We start from the raw sequence: 26,247 nt of genomic DNA, 5'->3' as shown, positions 1-26,247 counted from the left end.
AGCTTAGATGACCATTTGTCCATAGACTGTGCAATGGACTGAGAAAGTGACTGAGAGAGTTTCTCAGCGAAAGAGGCCAACGACGGTGACTCTGTCCCTGCAGCCTGTTCAGTGGGAACAGGGGGATCTACATGAGCCGAGGGGCCCACAAGTGCCCTAGGCTCCGGCTGAGCAAGCGTGGCAGGAGTCGAGCATTGATCACAGTGAGGGTAGGTGGATCCCGCAGGCAACATAGCCCCACAAGAGGTACAGGCCGCGAAAAAAAATCTGTGCCTTAGTAGCTTTGCTCCTTGTGGACGACATGCTGTTGTCTCTTAGGAGAGTGACCACTGAGGGTATATAGGAAAAGGGTATACAGCCTTTCCGAACAGATATATCTATTATATATATATATATCCCGGCACCCTAGGGGGACCAGCACCGTGACCGGTGTGGCTTACCAACCGCTAACGAGCGGAGTGTGTCCTCCAGATTCCCTGTCGTGGATCCCCCGGAGCTGCAGAGCTTTGCTGCTGAGTAGCATCCACCGGCAGAATGCTAAAAATGGCTGCCGGAGCTCTCAGGGGGGGTGTGGAGCCGAGGGCGGCGCCAGCAAAGAGCGGGACTCTGGAGTCCCCACAGTGGTCAATGAGGGGGGAGGGAAACATGCAGGATGCTCCAGTCCTCAAAGCCGACGTCATGTCGGCAATCCCGCCCTAACCCCTGACAGGCAGGCTCGGGGGCGGGATTTTTCGCGACTAGGCCGCGGCGAAGCCGGGGACTAAATTTAAGGCCGTGCCCGACAAGCAGGCACGGTCGGCGCGGAAGTCGGCCGAAAAGACAACGGACGGAACTACCGCGGCTTCCGGGGATAAGGTGCGACCCTCTCTGTACAGTCCCCACATGGGGACACAGAGTACCTTCCAGTTGCAGGGCCCGGTCCCTGGGGGTGAAGAAGCTACGGTCCGGCAGGTTCCACCAGGGGCTGCTGCGGATGGAGCACGGTCCCAGCTCATGGATGACCGCTTAGGATCCCACTTCTCCCAGAGCCGCATAAGGGATGGTGAAGGAGACGGCATGTGGCTCCAGCCTCCGTACCCGCAATGGGTACCTCAACCTTAACAACACCGCCGACATAGTGGGGTGAGAAGGGAACATGCCGGGGACCCCATCGGGGTCCTCTTTTCTTCCATCCGACATAACTATGTATGAGAATGCATGAGTGGATGTGTGCCTCCTTCCACACAAAGCATAAAACTGAAGAGCCCGTGATCCACGGGAGGGTGTATAGGCAGAGGGGAGGGGTTACACTTTTTTAAAAGTGGCCTCCAGAGGCAGAAGCTATACACCCAATTGTCTGGGTCTCCCAATGGAGCGACAAAGAAAATAAAATTCTCACCAGCAAGTGAGAATCTGTGGTATTACTGAAGTGATGGCATAAAAGTCATGACTAGATGAAATTCTATTTCATTGTAAAGTAAGATCCAGCAAGGCAGATTGGCGCTCCAGGATCTAGGTCCTGTGGTGGCCATGGATTCATTCATACAACATAATGTCACTATATGTAATTGGGCCTCTTAGGTAAGGTGGCTTGGCAAAAAAAAACAAAACACTACTTTGTGAAAGTTCATACATAAAAATACACACAAATACCTCCTGTCAATAAATTGTAGAAATAAGGGTACCCTTCTGGAGACAATGATTTAGTCCACTGCCTCTTAGCATGGTGTTTTTCTAGCGCGTCTATTTCCATCCTCTTCTGCTCGTCCCGTGCCCTCCTCTCTTCAATGGTCAGACCCACAAGAGGCGGAGGCGCTGAAAGAAAAAAAAGTCTCATTGGTAATTCACAGAGGATCGGGCAATAGAATATCAATAGAGATGAGCGGACAAGTGTAAGTTTGGGTTCAGACAGACTTTAGAAAAAGATCAACTCTGGATCTGGACTTGACCTGAACCTCATTGAAAGTCTTGGCAGTTGGGTGTCCGTCCACATACAGACCACTTCGCGAGAAGGGGCATTTCATCCAATAACGCCGATTTTACCCCCAATGCAACCTGTTCAAACACTGCAGGTGGCTCTCACTGGGCTGAGCACCGCGCGTATCCGAGCACAGTGATGGTCGATTCAGTGGCCACCATTTGTAAAGCACCCGAACTCTGAACTCGAACAAGGATTTCTTTTGTAAGGTCTGAGTTTGGATGAACATCGAACTTTACTGTTCTGGTCCGCTCACCTCACCATGACTGCAATGTCCAACTTAAAATTATTATTTAAAAGGCAAAAAACACAACTTTACACAAATATTTCTTAATTTTTAATGATATTTTACTTGCAGTAAAAATTCAAATGGACAGAAAAAAAACCACACCAGTATGTGAAGTCCATAAATAATTACTGCGCTCTTCAAACCTCTTATTTCTCATTACATAAGAAAGACAAATAATATAAAAAAAAAACAACAACAATTTTCCAGCACAAACCCTTCGACTTTACCTGGTTTTGCGCCTTCAAGTCTCTTTAGGTCTTCTTCATAAGCCTTTAGCGCAGCCTCCTCCATTGCAGCAAACTCCTTTGACTTTTTTTTATCTGCTTTCGCCTTGGCCACACTTTTTTGCTTAATCTAAGCCAGAACAGATGTTTGTTACACATTTGATCGATAGACAAAAGTTTTCCTATTACAGTCACTATTAAAATTATTTCACATTTTAACCCTTCCTGTTAAAGCCAATTTCCACTTTTGTTTTTTCTCCACTCCTTCCAGGAGCCATCATTCAAGAACATAGTGATCTAAGTACTTTTTTTTTTTTTCCTTTTGAAAAGAGGAGTTGTTGTTTTGAAGGACATCCATTATTGCACCATATAATGTACTGGAAAAAGGGTGAAACATTAAAATCACATGAAATAAGGCAAGAAAAAAAAAATAAATTAAAAAAAATGCAATTACACCATTATTTAGGGGTTTCATTATCACACAGAGAAAAGAAAAAAAAAAAGAAGAAGAGAACCAGCATGAATCTGTAGATCAGTACGATTTTGGCCATATCAAAACTTTTATCATTTTATTTTCTGAAAATAATTTATAGCCTTTAATAAAATAATTTTTTTTTAAAAAAAATCAGAACTTTGTCCATTTTCTGAAACCCATTTTGGGGAGGATGATGTTTCAAATACATATTTTGGAAACGTGCACAAACCCAAAAAAAACTAGCATTTCCATATTTTTCATTTTAGATTTTGATAGATTGGACTTATGGATGCAGCAATCACAAATATGTTTTAGTTATTTTCGGATTGGGAAACTAGGATACTGTTTAAAATGGACATTTTTTTTTTTAAATTTCTGAAAACATTTTTAAAAAAGCATCCTGTCATGTCCTCAAAAGCTATTAACCTGCAGCTATGTGGTTAATCTGCGGGTTAATAGCTTTCTAAAGCTTCCTGCACTTACATGTAAGAAAAACGATAGTTCTGTGCACAAAGAATATGACGTTATCAGCAGCACATCTCTTATCTACACAGGACCATGTGCTGCAGAGTGAGCTTAGAAATTAGTCCCCCCAAGGAACATGATTATCCAGGCCGATCGGGAAATACAAAATTACTTACCAATAATGCGTTTGTTCTTAACCCATGACAGCACCACAAGAGAGGGCATCCACCCTTTAAGGACAGGAAACCTACTGAATAAAAAAGGGCGGTACCTCTCCCCATATCAGTTGGTTACAGACCATGAAAGGGCCTCCAGCAGAAGAAAATCATCATAACACTTAACCACACCCATCGTACGTCCACGTGAAAGGAGGGAGGGAGGACAATATACTAGTAATACATCGAAGAGGGAATGTAAGGGTGCTGTCATGGATTCAGAAAAAACACATTACCGGTAAATAATTTTGTAATTTTCGAGCACCCATGACAGCACCACAAGAGAATTACAGAGAAAAGGATAAAAACCTTAGGGGTGGAGGGGGGTTTGAGGGGACTAAAGCCTGCTGAACCCTTCTCCCAAAAGGTGAGGTCAGACAAAGACAGATCCAACATATAGTGCCTGTAGAAAGTAGAGGACGAAGACCACGTAGGTGCCTTACAGATCTGTACGATGGAGACTTTCGATCTTTCCGCCCAAGAGGATGACACTGCCTCATGGGATGAGCCTTCAGACCCACAGGTACCCACTTACCACTAGCTGAGTAATCATAACTACTAGCCTCCCTAATCCATCTTGCAAGTGTGGATTTTGAAGCCTTGAGCTCTTTCTTACTACCCTGAAATAATCTAAACAAGGTTTTGTCTTTTCTCCAAGTATTGGTAGTTCCTTTAGGCAATGCCTAACATCCAAGCAATACCACATTTCCTCCTTCTGACTCTTTTGTCACAAAAGGATGGAAGAACAAATTCCGAAGATCTATGAAAAAGTAGGAAACCACCTTCAGGAGATATGCGGGATCTGGTTTGAAGATCACTCTATCCTCATAAAATTGCATAAAAAGTGGGTCTATCGATAGAGCATGGATGTCAATAATCCTACGGGTAGAAGTTAAAGCTGTCAGGATGATAGTTTTCAAGGACAGAAATGTAACCAATATAGATTCTATAGGTTCAAACAGGGGATTTGTCAAGGCTATTAGGACGAGATTGAGATCCCATGAGGGTAAGGCTACACTACACCTGTGTCTTGATCTAGAACACGCTTTGAAAAACCAAGAAATCCAGCGGTCTCCTGCCAAGTCATAATACAGAGTTGCCAGAGACGACACTTGACCCTTCTGAGTACTGACAGACAGTCCTTGAGCCAACCCCTTCTATTGGAACGCTACGATTTGCACTTGTAGATAATAAAAACCTTTTTCCAGGTTGTATTGTAAATTTTTGTGGTCACCGGTTTCCTACTCGGTAGGAGGGTAGAAATTAGATTGGGGGAAAACCCTCTGCTTTCCAATAGTGCCCTGTTAAATTCCATGCCATCAGATGTAACCTACTTGTCAGGGGGTGGTAAGTCGGTCCTTTAGAAAGAAGGTCTGGCAGTTCCCATAAACTGGTGACCGAGATTCTGTTTAACCAAAAGAACCATGGTCTTTTTGGACAGAATGGCGCTGTCAAGATTACCCTTGCTCTGTCCTACCTGATTTTCCTCAGGACCGTCGGTATCAGCTATTGGAGGAAACACACAAGCAATGCTGAAATCCCACTTGATTAATAGAGTTTCTACCGTGTGAGGTTGATCCTTCGAGTTCAGGGAATAAAACGGTCTAATTTTCTTGTTCTTTTTGTTTGCGAAAAGGTCTATTACTGGAACCCCCTCCTTTCCATTATTTGATTGAAAACTGTTTTAAGGCCCATTCCCCTTGTCTCAGTCGGTTGTGGTTCAAAAAGTCCGCCATACAGTTCTCTTTCCCTTTTAGATGTACGGCCGTCAACGATCTCAGATGACTTTCAGCTGGAAATAATATTCTGTCTGCCACTTCCATCAGTGACCTGGATCAAGTCCCCCCTTGGTGATTCAAATTCACTACGGTCGCCTGATTGATAGGACTTTCACGTGATCTCCTGTTAAAGAGGGCAGGAGATCTTTTATTGCATATTCTACAGCGAGTAATTCCTTTATGCTCGAGAAAGTATAAGCTTCATTTTTTGACCAAACCCCCTGGATTATGTCATCGTGCAAGTGAGCGCCTCAACCCTTGTGACTTGCGTCGGTGAAGACTATCCTGGAAATCTGGTTCATCCAGAGAACGCCTCTGGCCAAATTCTCCAAGTCCAACCACCAATGAAGGGATCTGACTGTACCGGGCCGCAATGTAATCTTTACGTCCAGATGATCTCCTAGGACGGCTTGGTTCTTTAGAATCTCCCATTGAAGGACCCTGGTATGTGCCTGAGCCCAAAGAAATGCTGAAATAGATGACGTTCGGAGCAGAGAAGTGACATCGCTCCCATAAGAGACATACCTGGTGCTCTTACCACCTATAACACTTGATTGTAAATTGTCTCCTTCTAGAGGCCAAGTTGGAGACACTCCTGCATCCCAGAGTCCAATATGAGCTGTTGGAAAAATCTGCATTATACTTGGATTTAACCTTGATTTTTCTAGATTCAGAATCCATCGTAGGTTCTCAAAAGAAGCGCAGACTTCTTGTAGAAGGTTGGCACAGTGTGGGGCTGAACTACCTATGATAAGGAAGTTGTCCAAATACGGGATGAGGATGATCTCTTTCTGCCGCAGAGGAGACGTGACTTCTGATATTTTTGTAAAGAGTCTCGGTGCTACTGCTAACCCGAATGGAAGGGCTTGGTATTGAAAATGCCTGATCCTCTCCTCCATGAGCATGGCTACCCTGAGGAACTTTTGAAAGTGGACATTTATTGGGATGTGGCAATATGCGTCCTTTAAAAAGTCTAGGACTACCATGTGACAATTTGAGAATAGAGCATTCACTATGGATCTCAGACTCCATCTTGGAGGTCTGTATTTGCAGATGTCTGTTCAGGGCTTTGAGATTCATTGTTGTCCAAAAGGTGCAGTCAGGTTTTTTTTCATCAAAAAGACGGGAATAAAGCTCCTCCCCTTCCTCCTGCACAGGAATTTCCGATAGGACCGATTTCTGTATTGGATTTTGCACTTCTGCCTCTAAAGCCAACTATTCCCGAAGTGAGGCTTTTGAAAGTGTGAGGATAAATCTTTGTGAGGGGATCTTTTGGAATGGTAGTCTCAGGCTTGATTTTAAGAGGCCAAGAATACAACCAATTGCAGATATCCTTTCCCAGCTCGGAAGAAAAAAAAAAAAAGTCTCTCTCCAACCTGGGGGGACCTTTTTTTATTATTTTGGGAGGGACCCTTGAACATAAACTCCTTCCTAAGCTTCTTCAGGTCAGACCAACTGTTCTGGTCTCTAAGAGGAACCTTTCGGCTAAATCTCCCCTTCTGAGGACTAAAACACACTTCCGCAAAAAAAACGTCCGTGTGACACGGTCCGTTTTTCGGGTCTGTGTTCCGTTTTTTTTGGGGGTGTTTCTCCGGTACGTATGGCATCCGTGTGATGGCGTATGCGAGCCGCGTGTACGTGTAAAATGTCCGTGTTTGTGTGTAAAGAAGGGAATTTTGTTACTTACCGTAAATTCCTTTTCTTCTAGCTCCTATTGGGAGACCCAGACGATTGGGTGTATAGCACTGCCTCCGGAGGCCACACAAAGCAATTACACTAAAAAGTGTAAGGCCCCTCCCCTTCTGGCTATACACCCCCAGTGGGATCACTGGCTCACCAGTTTTAGTGCAAAAGCAAGAAGGAGGAAAGCCAATAACTGGTTTAAACAAATTCACTCCGAAGTAACCTCGGAGAACTGAAAACTGTTCAACATGAACAACATGTGTACCCGAAAAACAACCAAAAATCCCGAAGGACAACAGGGCGGGTGCTGGGTCTCCCAATAGGAGCTAGAAGAAAAGGAATTTACGGTAAGTAACAAAATTCCCTTCTTCGGCGCTCCATTGGGAGACCCAGACGATTGGGACGTCCAAAAGCTGTCCCTGGGTGGGTAAAGAATACCTCATGTTAGAGCTGCAAGACAGCCCTCCCCTATATGGAGGCAACTGCCGCCTGCAGGACTCTTCTACCTAGGCTGGCGTCCGCCGAAGCATAGGTATGCACCTGATAATGTTTGGTGAAAGTGTGCAGACTCGACCAGGTAGCTGCCTGGCACACCTGTTGAGCCGTAGCCTGGTGTCGCAATGCCCAGGACGCACCCACGGCTCTGGTAGAATGGGCCTTCAGCCCTGATGGAACCGGAAGCCCAGCAGAACGGTAGACTTCAAGAATTGGTTCTTTGATCCATCGAGCCAGGGTGGCCTTAGAAGCCTGCGACCCTTTGCGCTTACCAGCGACAAGGACAAAGAGTGCATCCGAACGGCGCAAGGGCGCCGTGTGGGAAATGTAGATTCTGAGTGCTCTCACCAGATCCAACAAATGTAAATCCTTCTCATACCGATGAACTGCATGAGGACAAAATGAAGGCAAAGAGATATCCTGATTAAGATGAAAAGAGGATACCACCTTCGGGAGAAACTCCTGAATGGGGCGCAGCACTACCTTGTCCTGGTGGAAGACCAGGAAGGGAGCCTTGGATGATAGCGCTGCCAGCTCAGACACTCTCCGAAGAGATGTGATCGCTACCAGAAAAGCCACTTTCTGTGATAGTCTAGAAAGTGAAACCTCCCTCAGAGGCTCGAAGGGCGGCTTCTGGAGGGCAACTAGTACCCTGTTCAGATCCCATGGATCTAACGGCCGCTTGTACGGGGGTACGATATGGCAAACCCCCTGTAGGAACGTGCGCACCTTAGGAAGGCGAGCCAAACGCCTCTGAAAAAAGACGGATAGCGCCGAGACCTGACCTTTAAGGGAGCAGAGCGACAAACCTTTTTCTAACCCAGATTGCAGGAAAGAAAGAAAGGTAGGCAATGCAAATGGCCAGGGAGACACTCCCTGAGCAGAGCACCAGGATAAGAATATCCTCCACGTTCTGTGGTAGATCTTAGCGGACGTGGGCTTCCTAGCCTGTCTCATGGTGGCAACGACCTCTTGGGACAATCCTGAAGACGCTAGGATCCAGGACTCAATGGCCACACAGTCAGGTTCAGGGCCGCAGAATTCCGATGGAAAAACGGCCCTTGGGACAGTAAGTCTGGTCGGTCTGGTAGTGCCCACGGTTGGCCGACCGTGAGCTGCCACAGATCCGGATACCACGCCCTTCTCGGCCAGTCTGGGGCGACGAGTATGACGCGGCTGCAATCGGATCTGATCTTGCGTAGCACTCTGGGCAAGAGTGCCAGAGGTGGAAACACATAAGGGAGCCGGAACTGCGACCAATCTTGCACTAGGGCGTCTGCCGCCAGCGCTCTTTGATCGCGAGACCGTGCCATGAAGGTTGGGACCTTGTTGTTGTGCCGGGACGCCATGAGGTCGACGTCCGGCCTTCCCCATCGGCGACAGATTTCCTGAAACACGTCTGGGTGAAGGGACCATTCCCCTGCGTCCATGCCCTGGCGACTGAGGAAGTCTGCTTCCCAGTTTTCTACGCCGGGGATGTGAACTGCGGATATGGTGGAGGCCGTGGCTTCCACCCACATCAGAATCCGCCAGACTTCCTGGAAGGCTTGCCGACTGCGTGTCCCCCCTTGGTGGTTGATGTATGCCACCGCTGTGGAGTTGTCCGACTGAATTCGGATCTGCCTTCCTTCCAGCCACTGCTGGAAGGCTAGTAGGGCAAGATACACTGCTCTGATTTCCAGAACATTGATCTGAAGGGTGGACTCCTGCTGAGTCCACGTACCCTGAGCCCTGTGGTGGAGAAAAACTGCTCCCCACCCTGACAGACTCGCGTCTGTCGTGACCACCGCCCAAGACGGTGGTAGGAAGGATCTTCCCTGTGATAATGAGGTGGGAAGAAGCCACCACTGCAGAGAGTCCTTGGCCGTCTGGGAAAGGGAGACTTTCCTGTCCAGGGATGTTGACTTCCCGTCCCATTGGCGGAGAATGTCCCATTGAAGTGGGCGCAGATGAAACTGCGCAAACGGAACCGCTTCCATTGCCGCCACCATCTTCCCGAGGAAGTGCATGAGGCGTCTTAAGGAGTGCGACTGACTTTGAAGGAGAGCCTGCACCCCAGTCTGTAGTGACCTCTGCTTGTCCAGCGGAAGCTTCACTATCGCTGAGAGAGTATGAAACTCCATGCCAAGATACGTTAGTGATTGGGTCGGTGACAGATTTGACTTTGAGAAGTTGATGATCCACCCGAACGTCTGGAGAGTCTCCAGTGCAACAGTCAAGCTGAGTTGGCATGCCTCTTGAGAGGGTGCCTTGACCAGTAGATCGTCCAAGTAAGGGATCACAGAGTGTCCCTGAGAGTGCAAGACTGCCACCACTGCCGCCATGATCTTGGTGAACACCCGTGGGGCTGTCGCTAGACCAAATGGCAGAGCTACGAACTGAAGATGGTCGTCTCCTATCACGAAGCGTAGAAAGCGTTGGTGCTCTGTAGCAATCGGCACGTGGAGATAAGCATCCTTGATGTCTATTGATGCTAGGAAATCTCCTTGAGACATTGAGGCAATGAATGAGCGGAGGGATTCCATCCGGAACCGCCTGGCGTTCACATGCTTGTTGAGCAGTTTTAGGTCCAGAACAGGACGGAATGAGCCGTCCTTTTTTGGCACCACAAAGAGATTGGAGTAAAAACCTTGACCTCGTTCCTGAAGAGGAACAGGGACCACCACTCCTTCTGCTCTTAGAGAATTCACCGCCTGCAGAAGGGCATCTGCTCGGTCGGGATGTGGGGAAGTTCTGAAGAACCGAGGCGGAGGCCAAGTACTGAACTCTATCCTGTACCCGTGAGACAAAATGTCTGTTACCCACCGGTCTTTGACCTGTGGCAGCCAAATGTCGCAAAAGCGGGAGAGCCTGCCACCGACCGAGGATGCGGAGGGAGGCGGCCGAAAGTCATGAGGCAGCCGCCTTGGAAGCGGTACCTCCGGTTGCTTTCTTGGGGCGTGAGTGAGCCCGCCAGGAATCAGAGCTCCTTTGCTCTTTCTGAGTCCCTTTGGACGAGGAGAATTGGGGCTTGCCCGAGCCTCGAAAGGACCGAAACTTTGACTGCCACTTCCTCTGTGGAGGTTTGTTTGATCTGGGCTGGGGTAAGGAGGAGTCCTTACCTTTGGACTGTTTAATGATTTCCGCCAATTGCTCACCAAACAGTCTGTCTCCAGATAATGGCAAGCTGGTTAAACATTTTTTAGAAGCAGAATCTGCTTTCCATTCCTTTAACCACAAAGCTCTGCGCAACACTACAGAGTTGGCGGATGCCATTGAGGTACGGCTCGTAGAGTCCAGTACCGCATTGATAGCGTAAGTCGCAAACGCAGACATTTGCGTAGTTAGGGACGCCACTTGCGGCACTGCTGGACGTATGAGAGAGTCCACCTGTGCCAGACCAGCTGAAATAGCTTGGAGCGCCCACACGGCCGCGAATGCTGGAGCAAACGACGCGCCGATAGCTTCATAGACAGATTTCAACCAAAGGTCCATCTGTCTGTCATTGGCATCTTTAAGTGAAGCCCCATCCTCCACTGCAACTATGGATCTAGCTGCAAGCCTGGATATTGGAGGGTCCACTTTTGGACACTGGGTCCAGCGTTTGACCACGTCAGGGGGAAAAGGATAACGTGTATCCTTAAGGCGTTTAGAAAAACGCTTGTCCGGATAAGTATTGTGTTTCTGGATGGATTCTCTGAAGTCAGAGTGGTCCAGAAAAGTACTCAATTTACGCTTGGGATACAGAAAATGGAATTTCTCCTGCTGTGCAGCTGCCTCCTCTGCAGAAGGGGCTGGGGGAGAAATATCCAACAGCCTATTGATGGCCGCTATAAGGTCATTTACCATGGCGTCACCATCTGGCGTATCCAAATTGAGTGCGGCGTCAGGACAAGACTCCTGATCACCCACCTCTGAACCCTCATATAGGGACCCTTCTCGCTGAGACCCTGATCCGCGTGATGACGTGGAGGGTCTCTCCCAGCGAGCTCGCTTAGGCGGACTGGGACTGTCATCGGAGTCAGAGCCCTCAGCCTGTGATGCCTGGGACCCCCTTGAAGTACGGATTAGTTCCAACTGAGGGGGACCGGGGAACATAGACACAGCAGTGTCTATGGTCTGAGCAACTGGCCTGGACTGCAAGGTCTCCAGGATTTTTGTCATAGTCACAGACATTTTATCAGCAAAGACTGCAAATTCTGTCCCCGTCACCGGGGCAGGGTTCAAAGGCGCCTCTGCCTGGGCTACCACCACAATAGGCTCTGGCTGACGAAGTGCCACTGGGACTGAACATTGCACACAATGAGAGTCGTTGGAGCCTGCTGGTAGATTAGCCCCACATGCTGCACAAGCAGTGTAAACAGCCCGTGCCTTGGCACCCTTGCGTTTTGCGGATGACATGCTGTTGTCTCCTCAAAGCAATATAGGGTGTACAGCCAAGAAGCGACCTTACAGTGCAGTATATAAATATATCTAGACACAGCAGTGTCTATGGTACAGCGAAAAATATAACACTGTGGCACTAGTGGGGCCGCACGTATGTGCTGCTTACCGCCCGCTTAGCGCGGGTGTGTGGTCGCCAGAAACCCCTAGCCTGGGTCCCCCAGAGCCTGCGTCCGTTCTCCAGCCAGACTGCATGTGTATAATGGCTGCCGGCGTCCTGGGGAGCTGCAAGCCTGGGGGCGGGCCTAGGGCGTGCACAGAGAAAAAGCGCGAAGCCTGTGTCCTACTGTGCTCAGTGAGAGGGCTGGAGCATGTAAATCGTGCTCCAGCCCTCGGCGCTGCCGATTGAACAACGTCTCTCCCCTACCCTGATTGACAGGGTGGGGGGCGTTAACGAAGCGGAGCTAGGCCGCAGAAATCCGGGGACTAAAGTTAGAAGCGCCGCCGCCGTAAAAGCGCGGTCGGCGCGTCCCCGGCGCACTACAAGTCGCAGCTGCGCCGCCGCTCCAGGGGCGGTCGGCGCGGCGATCCACACACATAAAGTCCCCCAGTAATCTGCGGGGACTATAAGCCCAGCGCACAGCGCTACAGTCCCCGGCGCACTAGCACACCCAGCAAGTCTGGGGTGTGCGTGGCCTGCCATACGGGGACACAGAGTACCTGAAAGTTGCAGGGCCTTGTCCCTGAACGGCACTCCCGCTCCACATCCAGCAGGTTCTATGGGTCTGTGGATGGAGCCCGGCCTCAGGGCTTGGTGGCCGGTAAGATCCCACTTCCTCAGAGCCCCTCAGGGGGATGGGGAAGGAAAGCAGCATGTGGGCTCCAGCCTCCGTACCCGCAATGGGTACCTCAACCTTACAAACCACAAGTGGGGTGAGAAGGGAGCATGCTGGGGGCCCCTCATGGGCCCTCTTTTCTTCCATCCGATATAGTCAGCAGCTACATATAAGAATAAGGCTGCACATCAAACTTAGATAATGGTATAATGCCTCAAGCATATGGACAAATATTGGAATATACAATGAAAAATGCTACTTGCTAATTTGAACATGTGAATAATGAATTGCATACCTGCTATGAATATTAGGAAAAAGGAGATATTTAGCAATCGCATTGATCAATGTAACTGAGCCCCAAAGCCTCGTCAAGGCATATCTCTATATTGGGGTCCCTAGCTCTGTGACCCTAACTGTGTGTCATCTCATTGCAATTAAAAACTGCTATGGGTGGAGAGGGGTAACTAAGGACTTTCTTATATAGGAGATGGAAAAAACATGGCCGAAAGGGGCGGAGCTGTGTTCACATTCAGAAAAAAAACTACATATAACTGAATAGGATAACTGAAGTGAGCACTAATATATATATATGAGTGCAAGCCAAAAATACATACTATATATAAGAATAAGGCTGCACATCAAACTTAGATAATGGTATAATGCCTCAAGCATATGGACAAATATTGGAATATACAATGAAAAATGCTACTTGCTAATTTGAACATGTGAATAATGAATTGCATACCTGCTATGAATATTAGGAAAAAGGAGATATTTAGCAATCGCATTGATCAATGTAACTGAGCCCCAAAGCCTCGTCAAGGCATATCTCTATATTGGGGTCCCTAGCTCTGTGACCCTAACTGTGTGTCATCTCATTGCAATTAAAAACTGCTATGGGTGGAGAGGGGTAACTAAGGACTTTCTTATATAGGAGATGGAAAAAACATGGCCGAAAGGGGCGGAGCTGTGTTCACATTCAGAAAAAAAACTACATATAACTGAATAGGATAACTGAAGTGAGCACTAATATATATATATATGAGTGCAAGCCAAAAATACATACTATATATAAGAATAAGGCTGCACATCAAACTTAGATAATGGTATAATGCCTCAAGCATATGGACAAATATTGGAATATACAATGAAAAATGCTACTTGCTAATTTGAACATGTGAATAATGAATTGCATACCTGCTATGAATATTAGGAAAAAGGAGATATTTAGCAATCGCATTGATCAATGTAACTGAGCCCCAAAGCCTCGTCAAGGCATATCTCTATATTGGGGTCCCTAGCTCTGTGACCCTAACTGTGTGTCATCTCATTGCAATTAAAAACTGCTATGGGTGGAGAGGGGTAACTAAGGACTTTCTTATATAGGAGATGGAAAAAACATGGCCGAAAGGGGCGGAGCTGTGTTCACATTCAGAAAAAAAACTACATATAACTGAATAGGATAACTGAAGTGAGCACTAATATATATATATGAGTGCAAGCCAAAAATACATACTATATATAAGAATAAGGTTGCACATCAAACTTAGATAATGGTATAATGCCTCAAGCATATGGACAAATATTGGAATATACAATGAAAAATGCTACTTGCTAATTTGAACATGTGAATAATGAATTGCATACCTGCTATGAATATTAGGAAAAAGGAGATATTTAGCAATCGCATTGATCAATGTAACTGAGCCCCAAAGCCTCGTCAAGGCATATCTCTATATTGGGGTCCCTAGCTCTGTGACCCTAACTGTGTGTCATCTCATTGCAATTAAAGAAGGGAATTTTGTTTACTTACCGTAAATTCCTTTTCTTCTAGCTCCAATTGGGAGACCCAGACAGTGGGTGTATAGCTACTGCCCTCTGGAGGCCGCACAAAGAACTACACTTAAAAGTGTAAGGCCCCTCCCCTTCTGGCTATACACCCTCCCGTAGGAGTACAGATTCCTCAGTTTTAGTACCAAAGCAAGAAGGAGGAAAGCCAATAACAGTTTCAAAAACAAATTCAATCCGATAACACGATCGGAGAACTTAAGAAACAACATGAACAACATGTGCACCCGAAAAAACGAAACCCTAAGAACAAATAGGGCGGGTGCTGGGTCTCCCAATTGGAGCTAGAAGAAAAGGAATTTACGGTAAGTAAACAAAATTCCCTTCTTCTTTTTCGCTCCTAATTGGGAGACCCAGACAGTGGGACGTCCAAAAGCAGTCCCTGGGTGGGTAAAAAGATACCACATGAACGGGCTGTCAGACAGCCTCCTCCTACAGGTGGGCCACCGCCGCCTGAAGGACCTGTCTACCTAGGCTGGCATCTGCCGAAGCGTAGGTATGCACTTGATAGTGTTTGGTAAACGTGTGCAGACTCGACCAGGTAGCCGCCTGGCACACTTGCTGAGCCGTAGCCTGATGTCGTAATGCCCAGGACGCACCCACGGCTCTGGTAGAATGGGCCTTCAGTCCAGATGGAATCGGAAGCCCAGCAGAACGGTATGTGTGAAGAATTGGTTCCTTGATCCACCGCGCCAGGGTGGATTTGGAAGCTTGCGATCCCTTATGCTGACCAGCGACTAGGACAAAGAGCGCATCCGAACGGCGTAGAGCCGCCGTGCGAGAAATGTAAATCCTGAGTGCTCTCACCAGGTCCAACAGATGTAAACCCTTTTCAAATTGGTGAACTGGATGCGGACACAAAGATGGTAAAGTGATATCCTGATTGAGATGAAAGGAAGAAACCACCTTGGGAGAAAACTCTGGAATTGGACGCAGTACTACCTTGTCTTGGTGAAACACCAGGAAGGGAGATTTGCAAGATAACGCCGCTAGCTCGGACACTCTTCGAAGAGACGTGACCGCCACAAGAAAAACTACCTTTTGTGAAAGCCGAGAAAGGGGAACCTCTTTCAAAGGCTCGAAAGGCGGCTTCTGGAGAGCAATGAGAACCTTGTTCAGATCCCAGGGTTCCAATGGCCGTCTGTAAGGAGGAACGATATGACAAACTCCTTGGAGAAACGTGCGTACTTTAGAAAGCTGTGCCAAGCGCTTCTGAAAGAATACGGATAGCGCGGAGACTTGACCCTTAAGAGAGCTAAGCGACAAACCTTTTTCCAACCCAGACTGCAGGAAGGAAAGAAAAATTGGCAATGCAAATGGCCAGGGAGAAAACCCTTGAGCCAAGCACCACGCTAAGAATATCTTCCACGTTCTGTGATAGATCTTAGCTGAGGATGGTTTTCTAGCCTGTCTCATTGTGGCAACAACCTCCTGAGATAAACCTGAGGCCGCTAGGATCCAGGACTCAATGGCCACACAGTCAGGTTCAGGGCCGCAGAATTCAGATGGAAAAACGGCCCTTGAGACAGCAAATCTGGACGGTCTGGTAGTGTCCACGGTTGGCCTACCGTGAGATGCCACAGATCCGGGTACCACGACCTTCTTGGCCAATCTGGAGCGACGAGTATGGCTCGATGGCAGTCGGACCTGATTTTCCGGAGAACTCTGGGTAACAATGCTAGAGGTGGGAACACATAGGGGAGTCGGAATTGCGACCAATCCTGAACCAAGGCGTCTGCCGCCAGTGCTCGGTGATCGTGAGACCGTGCCATGAAAACTGGGACCTTGTTGTTGTGCCGTGACGCCATCAGATCGACGTCCGGCGTCCCCCAGCGGCAACAGATCTGCTGAAACACGTCCGGGTGAAGGGACCATTCTCCTGCGTCCATGCCCTGGCGACTGAGAAAGTCTGCTTCCCAGTTTTCCACGCCTGGGATGTGAACTGCGGATATGGTGGACGCTCTGCTTTCCACCCACGTCAAAATCCGTTGGACTTCTTGAAAAGCTTGGCGACTGCGTGTTCCCCCTTGGTGGTTGATGTACGCCACCGCCGTAGAATTGTCCGACTGAATCCGAATCTGCTTGCCTTCCAGCCATTGTTGGAAGGCTCGCAGGGCAAGATAGATTGCTCTGATTTCCAGAACATTGATCTGCAGGGTGGACTCTTCCAGAGTCCACATCCCCTGAGCCCTGTGGTGGAGATACACCGCTCCCCACCCTGATAGGCTCGCATCCGTCGTGACCACTGCCCAGGACGGGGGAAGGAACGACTTTCCCTGTGACAATGAGGTGGGGAGAAGCCACCAACGGAGAGAGTCCTTGGCAGTCTGAGAGAGGGAGACAGTCCTGTCGAGGGACGTCGATTTCCCGTCCCATTGGCGTAGAATGTCCCATTGTAGAGGGCGCAGATGAAACTGCGCGAACGGGACTGCCTCCATTGCTGCTACCATCTTTCCTAGGAAATGCATGAGGCGCCTCAGTGAGTGCGACTGGCTCTGAAGGAGAGATTGCACTCCAGTCCGTAGCGAGCACTGCTTGTCCAGTGGAAGCTTCACTATCGCTGATAGAGTATGAAACTCCATGCCAAGATAAGTCAGAGATTGGGTCGGGGTTAGATGAGACTTTGGAAAGTTGATAATCCACCCGAAACTCTGGAGAGTGTCTAGTGCCACCTTCAGACTGTGTTGGCATGCCTCTTGAGAGGGTGCCTTTATAAGCAGGTCGTCTAGATACGGGATGACCGAGTGACCCTGCGAGTGCAGAACAGCTACTACTGCTGCCATGACCTTGGTGAAGACCCGGGGGGCTGTTGCCAGACCGAAAGGTAACGCTACGAACTGTAGGTGTTCGTCGTGTATGACGAAGCGTAGAAAACGCTGATGCTCTGGTGCGATCGGCACGTGGAGATACGCATCCTTGATATCTATTGATGCTAGAAAATCTCCTTGAGACATTGAGGCTATGACGGAGCGTAGGGATTCCATCCGGAACCTCCTGACTTTTACGTGTCTGTTGAGCAACTTTAGATCCAGGACGGGCCGATACGATCCGTCCTTTTTTGGGACCACAAACAGATTGGAGTAAAAACCGTGACCTTGTTCCTGAAGCGGGACGGAGGTCACCACTCCTTCCGCCTTTAGAGCGGCCACCGCCTGCAACAGAGCATCGGCTCGGTCTGGTGGTGGAGAAGTTCTGAAGAAACGAGTTGGCGGACGAGAACTGAACTCTATCCTGTACCCGTGAGACAGAATATCCCTCACCCAACGGTCTTTGACGTGTGACAGCCAGATGTCGCCAAAGTGGGAAAGCCTCCCACCGACCGCGGGTGTGGGAATCGGAGACCGCAAGTCAGGAGGACGCCGTCTTGGCAACGGTTCCTCCGGCTGTCCTTTTTGGGCGTGACTGAGACCTCCAAGAATCTGAGCGTCTCTGGTCTTTTTGAGTCTTTTTTGACGAGGCGAATTGGGACCTGCCCGGTCCTCGAAAGGACCGATAACCAGACTGACCCTTCCTCTGTTGGGGTCTGTTTTGTCTGTGTTGCGGTAAGGATGAGTCCTTACCCTTGGAGTGTTTGATGATTTCATCCAAACGCTCTCCAAATAATCGGTCACGAGAAAAAGGCAAATTGGTTAAGCACTTCTTGGAATGAGAATCTGCTTTCCAATGTCTTAACCACAGGGCCCTACGCAAAACAACGGAGTTGGCTGACGCCACTGCCGTGCGGCTTGTAGCGTCAAGAACAGCATTAATCGCGTACGACGCGAATGCCGCCATTTGCGAGGTCAATGGTGCTACCTGCGGGGCACATGCACGTGTGACGGAGTCAACTCGCGCAAGCCCGGCTGAGATAGCTTGGAGTGCCCATACGGCCGCAAAAGAAGGCGCTAATGACGCTCCAATCGCTTCATAGATGGATTTCAGCCAGAGCTCCATCTGCCTGTCAGTGGCATCTTTAAGTGCCGCTCCATCTTCAACTGCAACCAAGGATCTAGCTGCAAGCCTGGAAATTGGAGGATCCACTTTTGGACACTGGGTCCAACCCTTGACCACCTCAGGGGGAAAAGGATAGCGTGTATCTTTCAGCCGTTTAGGAAAACGCCTTTCAGGATAAGCGTGGGGTTTCTGGATTGCGTCTCTAAAGTCAGCGTGGTCCAGAAAAGTGCTTAAAGTACGCTTAGGGTATCTGAAATGGATTCTCTCGTGCTGCGAAGCTGACTCCTCCACAAGAGGAGCTGGTGGGGAAATATTTAACATCTTATTGATGTTAAATATAAGATCATTAACTATGGCGTCACCATCTGGTGTATCTAGATTGAGAGCGGTCCCAGGATCAGAATCCTGATCAGTTACGTCCGCCTCATCACCCATAGATTCATCTCGCTGGGATTCTGACCATTGAGATGAATGTGAAGGCCCGTCATAGCGAGCCCGCTTAGGCTGCCCGGGGCCATCGTCCGAGTCAGAGTCTTCACCCTGAGGTGTATATGCCCGTCCCGGAGCTTGGAGCTGAGGGGGACCAGGGGGCAATGATTGCACAGTGTCCGTGGCCTGAAGTACAGGCCTAGCTCGCAATGTGTCAAGAATTTGTGACATAGTGAGAGACATTCTGTCAGCAAAAGCTGCAAACTCAGTTCCTGTCACCTGGACAGCATTCACAGGTGGTACACCCTGGGTCACGTCCAGCAGAGGTCCCGACTGTGCAAGCGCCGCAGGGGCCGAGCACTGCACACAATGGGGGTCCGTGGAGCCTGCCGGTAGAAAAGTCCCACAAGCGGTGCAGGAGGCATATAATGTCTGTGCCTTGGCACCCTTGCGTTTTACGGACGACATGTTGCTGGCTCTCTGCAATGTGAGAGAGTCTATAGCCAAAGGGCGACCAGCGCTATGCAATACAAAGTATTTGTAGAAACAAAATACTAAGAATAATACTGGCACAAGAGGGGGTGAGCCCTGAGGGCTGCTTACCGCCCGCTGAATAGCGGGTAAGAGGCTGCAGATTCCTTGTCTGGGTCTCCCCGGCTCCCCTCTGCAGCTCAGCGTGTCAGCAGGAATGGCTGCCGGCGTCTGTGGAGAGGGGCGGTCCGTGGGAGTTCCCAAACAAAAGTGCGGGAAACAGTGTCCCCTCTGTGCCGATTGTGAGGGCTGGAGTATGTAAAAACGACTCCAGCCCTCAGCGCTGATGCACTGGCCAGCGTCCCGCCCCTCTCCTGACTGGCAGGTCTGGGGGCGGGAACGAACGGAAGCAGGCCGCAAAAGCCGGGGACTCGAGTGATCAGCGCGGCCGCCGTAAAAGCGCGGGCCGCGCTGAAGTCCCCGGCGCACCACAAGTGTCAGCCGCGCCGCAGTCCCAGCGGCCGGCATGACCGTTCCTAGACGTGGCCAGCGTCCCGCCCCTCTCCTGACTGGCAGGTCCGGGGGCGGGAACGAACGGAAGCAGGCCGCAAAAGCCGGGGACTCGAGTTATCAGCGCGGCCGCCGTAAAAGCGCGGGCCGCGCTGAAGTCCCCGGCGCACCACAAGTGCCAGCCGCGCCGCAGTCCCAGCGGCCGGCGCGACCTATTCCTAGAAGTGTGCCTGCTTCAGCGAAGCTGAATGAGGCCATGGCACAAGCGCCGTAGCGCTGATGTCCCCCGGCGCACTACAACACCCAGCAAGCTGCGGTGTGAGCGCCAAATGCACGGGGACACAGAGTACCTTGAGGAAGCAGGGCCATGTCCCTGATGTACTCCGCTCCATCCAGCATCTTCTCCAGGGGCTGTAGATGGAGCACGGTCTCAGTGCCTGGAGACCGGTAAATCCCACTTCACCCAGAGCCCTGTAAAAAGGGATGGGGAAGGAATCAGCATGTGGGCTCCTGCCGCCGTACCCGCAATGGGTACCTCAACCTTACAAACACCTCCGACATACAGTGGGGTGAGAAGGGAGCATGCTGGGGACACTATATGTGTCCTCTTTTCTTCCATCCGACATAGTCAGCAGCTGCTGCTGACTAAAAACAATGGAGCTATGCGTGCGTGTCTGACCTCCTTGCGCACAAAGCTAAAACTGAGGAATCTGTACTCCTACGGGAGGGTGTATAGCCAGAAGGGGAGGGGCCTTACACTTTTAAGTGTAGTTCTTTGTGCGGCCTCCAGAGGGCAGTAGCTATACACCCACTGTCTGGGTCTCCCAATTAGGAGCGAAAAAGAAAACTGCTATGGGTGGAGAGGGGTAACTAAGGACTATATAAGAAAGTCCTTAGTTACCCCTCTCCACCCATAGCAGTTTTTAATTGCAATGAGATGACACACAGTTAGGGTCACAGAGCTAGGGACCCCAATATAGAGATATGCCTTGACGAGGCTTTGGGGCTCAGTTACATTGATCAATGCGATTGCTAAATATCTCCTTTTTCCTAATATTCATAGCAGGTATGCAATTCATTATTCACATGTTCAAATTAGCAAGTAGCATTTTTCATTGTATATTCCAATATTTGTCCATATGCTTGAGGCATTATACCATTATCTAAGTTTGATGTGCAGCCTTATTCTTATATATAGTATGTATTTTTGGCTTGCACTCATATATATATATTAGTGCTCACTTCAGTTATCCTATTCAGTTATATGTAGTTTTTTTTCTGAATGTGAACACAGCTCCGCCCCTTTCGGCCATGTTTTTTCCATCTCCTATATAAGAAAGTCCTTAGTTACCCCTCTCCACCCATAGCAGTTTTTAATTGCAATGAGATGACACACAGTTAGGGTCACAGAGCTAGGGACCCCAATATAGAGATATGCCTTGACGAGGCTTTGGGGCTCAGTTACATTGATCAATGCGATTGCTAAATATCTCCTTTTTCCTAATATTCATAGCAGGTATGCAATTCATTATTCACATGTTCAAATTAGCAAGTAGCATTTTTCATTGTATATTCCAATATTTGTCCATATGCTTGAGGCATTATACCATTATCTAAGTTTGATGTGCAGCCTTATTCTTATATATAGTATGTATTTTTGGCTTGCACTCATATATATATTAGTGCTCACTTCAGTTATCCTATTCAGTTATAGTCAGCAGCTACTGCTGACTAAACAGTGGAGCTATGCGTGGATGTCTGACCTCCTTCGCACAAAGCAGAAAACTGGTGAGCCAGTGATCCCACTGGGGGTGTATAGCCAGAAGGGGAGGGGCCTTACACTTTTTAGTGTAATTGCTTTGTGTGGCCTCCGGAGGCAGTGCTATACACCCAATCGTCTGGGTCTCCCAATGGAGCGCCGAAGAAATGCCCGTGTATGTGTACATGGAATGTCCTTGTGGAATGTCCATTTGTGTGTTGCACAATGTCGTTGATACATGTTGGCTGACAGCAGACAGAGTTGCGCGATGAGAATGAACTCGGGTGAACTTCACCCGACTTCATTGTCATGCCGCTGCTCTGTCTGTGTGCCGCGTACTGATTAGTGGTCACCTGTGAAGGATTCACCAGTGACCGCTAATCCCCCGAGTGACTGAAGTGAGCAGCCCTCTCTCATACTTACCGCTCCCCGATCACCAGTGCGGCGAGGAACAGCTGTGCAGAGAATACGCGGCAACAATTACTTTGAATATGCCGGCCGCTCATTAATCAATCAATCTCGTATTCCCTGCTTTCCCACCCACAGACGGCTGTGATTGGTTGCAGTCAGACACGCCCCCCACGCTGAGTGACAGCTGTCTCACTGCACCCAATCACAGCAGCCGGTGGGCGTGTCTATACTGTGCAGGAAAATAAATAAATAATTAAAAAAAAAAAAAAGAGAATTTTGTTTACTTACCGTAAATTCTTTTTCTTATAGTTCCGACATGGGAGACCCAGACCATGGGTGTATAGCTTCTGCCTCCGGAGGACACACAAAGTACTACACTAAAAGTGTAGCTCCTCCCTCCGAGCATATACACCCCCTGGATGACAAATCTAGCCAGTTTAGTGCAAAAGCTGAAGGAGGACATCCACCCACAAGTAGAGATAGGGTAAAAACCGGAATAACCGGTACCTCTGTCTACAACAACAGCCGGTGAAACCACACGGAACAAGAACTGCCAACAGGCAACAGGGAGGGTGCTGGGTCTCCCATGTCGGAACTATAAGAAAAAGAATTTACGGTAAGTAAACAAAATTCTCTTTTTCTTTATCGTTCCTTATGGGAGACCCAGACCATGGGACGTTCCAAAGCAGTCCATGGGTGGGAAATAAACAGAAACTGAGAAGTAGGCAAAACCTAACTTCACAAATGGGCGACAGCCGCCTGAAGGATGCGTCTGCCCAAGCTTGCATCTGCCGAAGCATGAGCATGCACTTGGTAGTGCTTCGAAAAGGTGTGCAGACTAGACCAAGTGGCAGCCTGACAGACCTGCTGAGCCGTAGCCTGGTGCCTGAAAGCCCAAGAGGCACCGACAGCTCTGGTCGAGTGCGCCTTAATCCCCGGCGGGGGAGGCACCTGAGAACATTGGTAGGCATCGGATATGGCCGACCTAATCCAACGAGCCAGAGTCGGTTTAGAAGCCGAGAGACCCTTGCGCTGACCTGTGGTTAGCACAAAAAGAGAAGTGCACCGCCTGAGAGCGGCGGTGCGTGACACATAGATCCGGAGCGCCCGCACCAGATCTAAAGTATGCAACGCTTTCTCAAAGCGATGCAGAGGGGCCGGACAAAGGGAAGGCAATGAAATGTCCTGGTTAAGGTGGAAAGGGGAAACCACCTTAGGGAGAAAGTCCGGAGTCGGACGGAGAACCACCTTGTCCTGGTGAAAAACCAAAAAAGGTGACTCCGAAGAGAGCGCAGCCAAATCAGAGACTCTCCTGAGAGAAGTTATGGCCACCAGAAAGACCACTTTCTGTGAAAGTCGAAACAAAGAAACCTCCCTAAGCGGCTCAAAGGGGGGTTTCTGTAAGGCCGTGATGACCAGATTAAGGTCCCAGGGATCCAAAGGCCGCCGGTAAGGAGGAATGATGTGAGATGCGCCCTGCATGAAGGTGCGCACCTGGGCCAGTCGGGCGATACACCGCTGGAACAACACTGACAGAGCCGAGACCTGTCCCTTGAGGGAATTGAGGGATAGTCCTAGCTGTAGACCGGACTGTAGAAAGGACAGGATGGTCGGCAAATAAAACGGCCAAGGAGCATGGCCGGAAGAGCGACACCAGGACAGGAAAATTCTCCAAGTCCTGTGGTAAATCCTGGCCGAGGAAGACTTCCGAGCCTGAGTCATAGTGGAGATGACCTCAGAAGGAATGCCTGAAGTCGTCAAGATCCAGGACTCAAGAGCCACGCCGTCAACCTGAGAGCCGCAGAATTCTGGCGGAAAAACGGACCTTGAGAGAGAAGGTCTGGGCGGTCCGGGAGATGCCACGGCACCTCTACGGACAGACGGAGCAGGTCTGGGTACCAAGCTCGCCTGGGCCAGTCTGGAGCAATGATTATGACCCGACGGCCCTCCATTCTGATCTTGCGCAGGACTCTGGGCAAGAGAGCTAAAGGGGTAAACACGTAGGCCAGACGGAACTGGGACCAATCCTGAACCAGCGCGTCCGCTGCCAAAGCCTGAGGATCGTGGGAGCGAGCCACGTAAACCGGGACCTTGTTGTTGTGCCGGGAGGCCATTAGGTCCACTTCCGGAGTGCCCCACTTGCGGCAGATTGACCGGAACACTGCCGGATGTAGGGCCCACTCGCCGCTGTCCACGGTTTGACGGCTGAGATAATCTGCCTCCCAGTTTTCTACGCCTGGGATGTGGACTGCGGATATGGTGGACTTGGAGTCCTCCGTCCCCTGAAGGATACGTTGAACTTCCAACATTGCTAGACGGCTGCGAGTCCCGCCCTGGTGATTGATGTAAACAACTGCTGTCGCGTTGTCTGACTGGACTCGGATGTGCTTGCCCGCCAACAGGTGGTGAAAGGCTACGAGAGCTAGGAGCACAGCTCTGATTTCCAGCACATTGATCGAGAGGGCTGATTCGGACGGAGTCCAAGTGCCCTGTGCTCGGTGGTGGAGAAATACTGCTCCCCAGCCGGAGAGACTGGCATCCGTGGTGAGGATCACCCAGGATGGGGTCAGGAAGGAGCGTCCCTGAGACAGAGAGAGGGTCCGAAGCCACCACTGAAGAGAGCTCCTGGTCTGTGGCGACAGAGCCACTAGCCTGTGCAAGGAAGAGGTCCGCTTGTCCCAAAAGCGGAGAATGTCCAACTGCAGAGGACGCAGATGGAACTGGGCAAAGGGAACCACTTCCATTGACGCCACCATCTGACCCAGCACCTGCATGAGGTGCCTGATGGAATGACGGCGGGGCTTCAGCAGAGGACGCACCGCCAGATGAAGGGACTGCTGTTTGACTAAGGGCAGCTTCACAAGTGCCAGCAGAGTCACGAATTGCATCCCTAGGTACGCAAGTCTCTGGGTCGGGGTCAGAGTGGACTTGGGCAGATTGACAAGCCACCCGAATTGAATAAGCGTGGCGAGAGTGAGCGAGACACTCCGCTGACAGTCTGCACTGGATGAAGCCTTGACAAGAAGGTCGTCCAGGTAAGGAATCACTGCCAACCCCTGGAGGTGCAGAACCGCAACCACTGCTGCCATGACCTTGGTGAATACACGAGGGGCCGTGGCTAACCCGAAGGGGAGAGCCACGAATTGGAAATGTTCCTCTCCGATTGCAAAACGTAGCCGACGCTGGTGTGAAACCGCAATTGGTACATGCAGATAGGCATCTCTGATGTCGATGGATACTAGAAAATCTCCTTGGGTCATTGAGGCAATGACCGATCGCAGAGATTCCATGCGAAAGTGCCGCACCTGAACATGCTTGTTGAGAAGCTTGAGGTCTAGGATGGGCCGGAAGGAACCGTCCTTCTTGGGGACTAGGAAGAGGTTTGAGTAAAAACCTCTGAACCGTTCCCGGGCGGGAACCGGTACAATTACTCCGTTGGCCTGCAAGGATGCCACGGCCTGAGAGAAGGCGGCGGCTTTGGAGCAGGGGGGAGTGGACAGAAAAAATCTGTTTGGCGGGCTGGAAGAAAATTCTATCCTGTAGCCGTGGGAGATGATATCCCGCACCCACTGATCGGAGACGTGTTGAAACCACACGTCGCCAAAATGGGAGAGCCTGCCACCGACCAAGGACGTTGCTGGCACAGCCAGATAGTCAAGAGGAGGCTGCCTTAGTGGCAGCGGCTCCTCCGTTTTTCTGAGGACGCGGCTTCGTGCGCCAGCTGGGTTTTTGATCCTTGGCTGAGTTAGTGGACGAGGCTGAGGGCTTAGAGGATGACCAGTTAGAGGAACGAAAGGAACGAAACCCTCGACTGGTTTCTACCCTGGACAGGTTTCCTGGTTTTAGTTTGTGGCAAGGAAGTACTCTTCCCGCCAGTAGCTTCCTTAATAATTTCATCCAGTTGTTCACCGAACAGCCGGGACCCAGCAAAGGGGAGCCCAGCAAGGTACTTCTTAGAAGAAGCGTCTGCTTTCCACTCTCGAAGCCACAAGATCCTGCGGATCGCGAGGGAATTAGCGGAAGCCACCGCCGTGCGGTGAGACGCCTCCAGAATGGCAGACATGGCATAGGATGAAAAAGCCGAAGCCTGGGAAGTTAAGGCAACCA

At 49.8% G+C, this 26,247-nt stretch overlaps 1 protein-coding gene across 2 annotated transcripts in view; it reads right to left on the bottom strand.

Annotated features, from left to right (window-relative positions):
• WBP4 (WW domain binding protein 4) overlaps positions 1-26,247 on the bottom strand; it is a 129,371-nt gene that overhangs the window by 59,593 nt on the left and 43,531 nt on the right. Inside the window, exons 1-3 of one of the 2 annotated variants that reach the window (XM_075336852.1) lie at positions 3,587-3,710; positions 2,474-2,600; positions 1,633-1,794 (exon numbers count right to left, since the gene is read on the bottom strand). In XM_075336852.1, coding sequence (XP_075192967.1) covers positions 1,633-1,794; positions 2,474-2,600; positions 3,587-3,691 — 394 coding nt within the window. In that variant the 5' untranslated portion in view covers positions 3,692-3,710. Of the gene's footprint in view, positions 1-1,632; positions 1,795-2,473; positions 2,601-3,586; positions 3,711-26,247 lie in introns of those variants that run through there. The other variant, XM_075336851.1, reaches the window with a different exon arrangement.

The sequence above is a fragment of the Anomaloglossus baeobatrachus genome, chromosome 2 (genome assembly GCF_048569485.1).
Source record: "Anomaloglossus baeobatrachus isolate aAnoBae1 chromosome 2, aAnoBae1.hap1, whole genome shotgun sequence".
In the NCBI taxonomy this organism is placed as follows: domain Eukaryota; kingdom Metazoa; phylum Chordata; class Amphibia; order Anura; family Aromobatidae; genus Anomaloglossus; species Anomaloglossus baeobatrachus.
This window is presented reverse-complemented; position numbering and strand designations above follow the sequence as displayed.